General features: G+C 38.5%; 1 protein-coding gene across 1 annotated transcript in view; it reads left to right on the top strand.

Moving 5' to 3' along the window:
• The window catches only part of ST13 (ST13 Hsp70 interacting protein), a 22190-nt gene extending 14300 nt beyond the window's left edge, over window positions 1-7890 (top strand). The window contains 4 exon segments of the mRNA XM_031057795.1: window positions 1-42; window positions 724-787; window positions 1927-2021; window positions 6153-7890. Coding sequence (XP_030913655.1) covers window positions 1-42; window positions 724-787; window positions 1927-2021; window positions 6153-6281 — 330 coding nt within the window. The 3' untranslated portion in view covers window positions 6282-7890.
• The last annotated feature ends 214 nt before the right edge of the window (window positions 7891-8104 follow it).

Below are 8104 nucleotides of genomic sequence, written 5' to 3'. Positions count from 1 at the left end.
AGAGTGAAGAAGGCACGGGAGGAACATGAGAAAGCACAAAGGGTGAATATTCAGGCTTTAATATTTCTTAATAATTTGGACAGTGTTAATTTTGGTTACAATTAATTACAGAGGAAAGAAAATCTTTAAATGCAAGTTTTAAATTTTGGCGAGTTGGTTTCTGTCTTGGTTACTTAACCAATAATGAAGTCTGGAGAAGAAGCCATTTGAGTTCATCTGGTTTTATTGCTTGTGACAAAAGCAGTCTCTGGAATCTCTACTAGTCCTGTATTTCAAGAAGTCAATTATTGTGTGACTATTCCAGAATAGGTTTCACTGGGAGGTTTTAAATTCAGAATAATACTTTGCTTCTCTTCCTCAGTTCCTGGGACAGCTTCCTTGCCTTTTTTTTTTTTTTGTGCTTTAATGATGTATTTTAATATGTGGGGGGTGGGAGTTCTAAAAATACAGTTGGGGAGCTAAAACAAATCATACAGTATTAAGTATTTGTATTCAATAGAAGCATACCTTGCATAACTAACCTGCAGTCATGTACAAAATTAAGAATAGACAGAGCAATTTCTTGTCAGTGGCTTTGAAGATAGTAGAGTGCTTTGTTTCTTGTGATGGCAGATCTGCCTGAAACAGTCTCGGCTGTTTATGTTTCTCCTAAACCCAGTTGAGCAGTAGAAAACAGGCTGCATTTCCATTGTTTTGTGTGGAATGATGTGCTTTCATCTGCAGGAGGAAGAAGCAAGACGACAGGCAGGAGGAGCTCAGTTTGGTGGCTTCCCAGGTGGCTTCCCAGGTATTTTATTTTTAAGCGCAAATACTTGAGGCTGTTGTTTCCATATGGAGTACTATAACTGCAGTTTTTATAGCATTTGTTCTCAAGACAGAGAGAAAAATCCTATGTGAAGTTTAGAACTCATATACAAATAACTCTTGGAGCGCTAGTGGTAAGAGGGATGGGATTCTTTCTCTTGAAGAGGATTGATGCTGTGTAGCAAGTAGAGGGAAGACAGAAATCAATAACTGAATAACAGAATGAAAGGATTTAGGTCTGGGAAAACAAAAGAAGCAGAATTTGCTTGATAATATGTTTAAAAATTAGTATAAAAATGTTTTCTAAATTACTCAGGGTGCCTTGAATCCATTTAAGAGCAATAGTTTTAAAGTTGAAAATTTGGATTGAACACGAGGGAAATCTTGTGCTGGTTGCAAGCTGTTGTTAACAGAATAGTTTTTTTAAGAAGGTAGTCCAGATTACCTCATAGAAAAGTTATCCTTGACAACTTCACAAAAACTAGGCTTTCTATGTTGTACAATGAACTGGAGAGAAACAAAAGTACTGATGCTCTTGAAGATTGAGATGTAGGTGAGAGTTGAGATGGGCTGTGTGTGTTCCAACTGGATCAGCAGCCAGATGGAGACCAGATATGTGTCACGCTCAGCACAGCTGGGGAAGCTGCAGAATGAGGATTCTATAAGAGAGCCTCAAGCATTTTGCTTCAGGGATGTTTTTCTCTTGGGGTTTTGTTGGAGTTTTTTCCCATTGGTGGCACAATTTTTCAAAACCTAAAGTTCCTGCCAAATGTGGAATGTGCCTGGGGCATAATACTGAGCTGCTTCTGCCCTGAATTGTTCACCCCAGGCATTCAAATTCCTTGTGTTCCTGAGCTTGAGCCCTACCTCATTTTAGTTAACCAGGAAAAGAACTGTACGTACTACAAGCTTCCTATTCAGCTGGGTTAAAAACATGGATGAAATGAGATGTAGGTCTTAACAGAAAGAGAAGGTGAAGACCCTGTTTTCCATCGAGTGGGGAAGCTGTAGCCATATGGAGGACATGGCTTTAGAGATGTGGCAAGGGCAGTAGGTCTTGGTTTCAGTGAGCATAATTACAGTACGGCTGAGTTGAACATTTTTCTTGTGTTGGATTTTCAGGTGGCTTTCCTGGGGCTGCAGGCATGCCAGGAATGGCAGGTGCGCCAGGTCTCAATGAGATCCTCAGTGATCCAGAAGTTCTTGCAGCCATGCAGGTGAGTATTTGTTAAAGTCAAAGCTACACCTTCTGAATGAGCATAAGGGGAGGAAGGAAGATGTGACCTTTTGGATGGCAATGGGGTGCTTGCTTATTTCTGTTGTAAAATTCTTTCCACATGTGTGACAGCAGACTGTCTGGATTAAATGTTAGCTGTTTTGCAGACTAATGGAAGCTTAATTAAAGATGACACACAAACCCTGCCTCCCGTCTATGGTAGGCAAAACTGTGTGTTATATGCAGTTGTCATCTCTTTTGAGGAAGTCTCTGAAATGGTCCTTTTCCACACATTATAATTCACTTGCTCATTTTGTGAATGCACACACTTTGCAGGGGGATAATTATGCACAAACAAAAAATTTGATAATATTTTTCTTATATTATATATTATAATAATATTGTGATGAGAATTGCTTTTCTCTTAGGAGATTAAATGTTTGAGGTTTTGCCAGAGACAAAGTATTTTTAGAATAGTTCTTCATCTGGCATTTTCTGAAATCATATTCAGAAAGCTTACTTCCCTGGTGGGATTGATTAATTGCTCAGTGTCAAAACTACTTCTACTCAAGAGAAGTATTTCAACAGATTAAAGGGAACATGTCTGACAACACCATTTTAAGGGCAGGTGGGCTAGAAAAAGTCAGAGCTATGTGGTTACATTTGCATTCTAATATGATCAAGTACAAAACTGTCTTTTTTTCTTTTTTCTGGATTGCTGTGAGTAGAGTTACATATTGTCCTCAGCTCATTGAAATAAAGGCATCACAAAGGAAGCTTATTCAGTATGCCCTGGAATCACAAAAAAACATCACTTTCCATGCAAAAGTTCATGGGTTTGTTCCCTTAATGGTTGATGATATTGGAAAACACACCTTGACTTAGGCTGCCGCAGTCACCAGTGTTGGCTTACATACAAACCATGCAGAAAGGGCCCTTGATTGTAGCTGTCTTCCTTACCTGGCTACTTCCTGCTCTAACACTGCAGTTTGTGGTGAGAGGTTGCTGAAAACAGTGTGTAGGTGCAGCTAAATATGAAGTGCTTGTCACGTGCCTTTAAGAAAACTCCATTACATGCTGATTACATATGCCCCACCATAGGGCAGGCCTCTTGCAAGAATGTGTGTTGACAGTGTTTTCTGATAATGCAGGCAGGCTTTAGCATGTACAGCTATCTAAATATGATTTATTAGAACTTGATCTATGTCTACACTGCCACTTTTTCCTAAAATGTCCAACTCTGCTTTCTGGTCTTTTCTGAATTGGCCCTGTGAGCTCTAGTTTTAAAAGACAGTAGTTTCTACTGCTTGACATCTGCCCAGTGCAGCTATGGAATATGTTGATGGATAATGTAAGCTGGCAGCTATTATGTCTGTTATCTGAGGTAACAAAACAGTCTGAACATACTGGATCACACAAGTCACTCCAAAATTGCTTTGTAACTGTTAGTCTGTAGAGGCTTTTCACAGTGAGGAGTTGGTGCCAAAATGGGAGTATTTTAAGAGTAAAGGCCACTACCTCAGTCTCTTTAGATTTGCTATGATTTCATCATTTTGGAGACTATTCTCCTTAAGTTAACACTGAAATGTGCCTGAGTCTTGTAACATCTCAGTAAACCTGACAACTGTGAGTGCCTGAAGACAAGCCAGATTAAACTGATTTTACTGTTAACTTCATCTTGTCATCCACAGAAGAAACCAAGGAACCAGATACGGCTGCCTGTGGACATGTTTAGGGGAGATATTGCTTGTCATTGGCATAAATCTTACCTGGTGTACGTGACCCTGCCTGGGCAGGGGTGTTGGCCTAGTTGATCTCCAGAGGTCCCTTCCAACCCTAACAATTCTCCGATTTTGTGATCTCTGCAAACCACTGTAAAAACTTCTTTCTTGCGGAAGATTTCTGGTTCCATTACCTGAAGATTTATTTTTTCAGAATTTCTTTTTCTCAAAGCAGCAAAACTTCTCTTGCATTTCTTTTCACAGATTCTTAATGGTAGCAAGTTGAGACTTTTTGCAGTGACTTCTAATGCATGCTTTTTTAGCTCATTTGCCCCTAAGCTTTCTAGTCTCCAGAAAAATTGACTGAAATTTTAGTGTTTTATTTTACTGTTTTGTCTGTCTGGAGGGTTGTCTAGTACTTCATGTCTTGCATATACAACTGCTTTCTCTAGACACATGACATTTGCCTTTCGGAGTCAAATAGAAGTTTTTTCTATAAGAAGTTATGTGTAATATGAACCTATGGATTCCTTATTTGACATGTAGCATATGTTAGACACAGACTTCCAACAAAATGTGTTAAGTTTGAAAAAAAAATAATACTCTTTCTTGGAAGTGATATTTTTCCTTCTGCAACTAAAGACCAGAGCAGTAGAAAACGAAATGTCTCCCTAGCACCCTTAATAGAATGGCTAACATTCCACACCTTACGCACTCAACATTTCTCTCCAGAAATGCTGATATCCTCAGTCTTACACTTTTTTTGATAATATTGCACATCACTGTCGAACCTTGGATGTTATAAGCACTCTCTAAGGTTGAGAGCTTCCAGGGAGTCACAAAAGTACAGAATCACTTACTTGCTGTGAATTTATAGGAAAGTGAAACACATAGCATAAAACTGGATATTTAACATTCATTTAGGAGTGCTTTGACACAAACTAGTGACTAAGATTACTCTGATTTTTGTTCCAGATTCATATATAACTGAAACCACAGACTTAACAACATGACAATCTTTATAATTATCTGCCCTATTTTGGAATCAATTCAAGATGTCTGAGGTTGTGAAAGTCTGCCTTTTTTCTTTGCATGGGAATCCTGTAAAGTAGAGAGAATGTATCTAATCTCTCCTTTCTGGACTTCAGCATTCTATTTTCCATATACTTTGCAGATTATCTTTTGTGAGGGAGACAACACATTTGTAAATCCTCCCATGAGACTGGACTCTTGGTTCCCAACATGTATAAAATATGACTGAGGTGTGTGGGTGCTTTCAGTAGAGTCCACACCTACCAAATGCAGTTTAGGATCAGACTTGTTGAACAGCTTTGGACTGAGTCTGATGCTAGAATAGATACAGGATGGTGTTATTGTAGCACAGACAGCTCTGAGCACACTGCTTGTGTTGTGATGGTTTCCAAAGAACATGCCTGTAGCAGTGGGTTGGAAGTTTGGAAGCAGTGTGTCTTTTAGTAAAAATACTTAAATATCCTAGAAAGAACAGCAGATGAAATTACAGCTAACATCTGTGATTTGTATTGAACATAATAAACTGCTTACACTTTTGTTGAATTTTAAAAAATTGGAATTTTTTGTAGATACTGTTTATAATGGAAACATTTTTTCAGGCTGACATGTAAAATTGTTACATGCAGAGTCATTATGTTGAAAACATGCGCAGGTAAAACAAGTAAAACCAGTTCAAGTTTGGTGGAGGCCACAGGTATACTAGAAGTATGGGAAAAAGGTATTAATGCTTCTCATACTAAATAGAGAAGATGGAGTTATTTTTTTGGGCACTGACTTTGTTGAACATGTGGATCAACTGCAACACAGTAGTGTGATGAGAGATAACAAGGTTCTTTTCCAAGTGTGAATTCTCTGTGGAGATGAGGAATGACTGAGAATTAGATGCATTTTAAAAGCCAAACATTGCCACATTGTCTGCTCACAACCCAACAGTTTCAGGCTCCTGCTGCTAGAATGAAAAAATGAGAAAAGGATGAGAATCAGCTGTTGCTCAGAGTTATCCTATCATGCATGCTACACACATCAAACTCCTACCTCCTTCAAAATGCATTTGAAAGATGCCTGAACAGAAATAATACAGTAGGTGTGGCTGTGTTTGATAGCTCCTGTTCTGGGAAAACAGAAGTCTTATCTGATCCCCCTTCTCATACACTGAACTTGTAGTGTAACAAGTTCAATAATGACTCTGGTGTTTAGTGACACAGCTTTAACAGCATGCACTGTATTATTGGGTTGTCTTCAGAGAATTCTTGCCAGAAGTCTAATGTAGTCTTGTCCTGTAAAAGCTGATTCATATGGAACTACATAATCACTTTTGTAGAGTTGTTTTACAAATGCCCTAATTTTTTTTCTTTTTTTTTCTTCTTTTTGTCCTGCAGGATCCAGAAGTTATGGTTGCATTCCAAGATGTTGCCCAGAATCCAGCAAATATGTCAAAGTACCAGAGCAATCCTAAGGTCATGAATCTCATCAGTAAATTGTCTGCCAAATTTGGCAGTAAACCATAAAATCCCTGGTTCTTAAAAATCATACCTGAATGGCAAGGATTGGATTTGGCTAACCAGTGTTGCAATAAAATAAACCATTTTACCTCTGATCTTCTTAAGAAGAGAAATGGGGTGTTCTGAGGAGAACTGCTCTCTAGCCCCAGGTATTGACTTTATTCAATTATTGGTTTCTAGAACTCAAATTATATTCAGATGACCTAGTTTTCAACCATCCCTTCTTGTCCAACAGTTGCAACCTTTCATTGTAAGTGTTACAGACAGTTTTCTCTGAATTAACGTTCTCATAATAAATTGTAGTATTCCAGGAGTATAAGATAAAAACATGCTATTTTTTTTTTGATTGCTCTCACTGAGCAAAGGGGAAAGAATTTTAACAACTGAAGTCTGTCTTAATCCCCTTAGGACAGAAAAATAGCAAAGGTGGGACAAGTCTGAAGAATTAACTGGATAAAGGCATTGTCCACAAATACAACTTTTTTTTTTAATGGGTGATAGACTTTTTAAAGCTGTTATCAGTATAATCAGGCTAGCTAGTTACACACTGGAACTTCTGGCAGTACTGCAAATACTATATCATTTTGATCACCACAACTGTGCAGCAAAGGTACAGTTCTACCCTTTGCACAACCTGGCATGAAGTACATATTGCTGAGGCCACAGATATTTTGTTACTTGTTCAGTTCTTGTCCAGCACCTTTAGGTAACATTTCATTTATCAGTCTGGGTATGGGAGAGCAGCTTCCTGTCTGTGCTTGTACTCTTGTCCTTTCCCAGCTGGCAGGCCCTCTGCTGGTTGCACTCACCCTTCCTTGGGGCCATGCTTACCAGGTTGCATCTATTTGGAAACTTTAGGGAAGGAATCTTGTTCCCATCACTACCTCTGTCCCACTGAATGCAAGCCATCCAGAACATGTACATGCAGAGTTACACATTGGTGGAGGGGAGAACACCCAACAAAATTGCAGCTCTGGGTTCTGAGTCGGTTTGGGTTCTTACGTGCTCACTGATTAAAATTTCTTGGTCAAAGTCCTGCTGTCTCTGTAGAGGCGATGACTCTTTCTTCACCACATTCTGTAGTCTTCCATCTTTTCTTGTAGCCTCTTGTTTAAAAAAAAAATCTGTTGTTGTGGTTTCATACCTCCATGGTTTTGAGGCTTGTGATAGAGAGGAAAAGGTGAAGTAATTGGAACAGACAGAACGTTCTTCAAACACATGCATTTATCAGCATGGGTATCTTTGATGCACTGTCTGTCCTCATGATGTTCAGTGGATTTGGCTACCAATAAAGACAATAGTTGCTTCTGTTTGTCTTGGCTAAAACACCTTTATGTGGAAAAAGTGACCATAGTTACCTGTTCACTCCTTGAATTTCAAGGTTTGTGTTACTCTTTTGTAATTCTGTATCTTGAGCCATAACTGATGTTACCATTTTTAAACAAATCTGGTTTGATGTAGGAACTCTACAGCAGTTGCAAAAAAGTAAATCCCCAAATGCTTTTTCTCCTACTAATGACCCTGCACAATGAAATGTGAATCTTTTTGCTTAAGAAATACAGTTCTGAATACTTCTCTTAGCCTTTAAAAATAAAGTATGGTTTTGAAAAACACAGCTTTTTGGGTTTGTGTAACTTTCTGATAAAAACTATTTTGCTTAAATTAAATGTGGAAATGCTTTATTCAAACTGTATGTATAACTTGTGTTTTAAATTGGAACAAAATGCCTAAGGGCTCGTCTTCATGACTGAATGAACTCAAATTACAATTGTGTGTTGCTGTGTGCATGGCTTTTGGTCATAGTCTTCATCTCCCATTCCCAAAAAGAG

Source organism: Geospiza fortis, unplaced genomic scaffold (genome assembly GCF_000277835.1).
Source record: "Geospiza fortis unplaced genomic scaffold, GeoFor_1.0 scaffold173, whole genome shotgun sequence".
Lineage (NCBI taxonomy): Eukaryota > Metazoa > Chordata > Aves > Passeriformes > Thraupidae > Geospiza > Geospiza fortis.
Note: the sequence above shows the minus strand (reverse complement) of the source record. Positions and strands in the feature narration are given on the sequence as shown.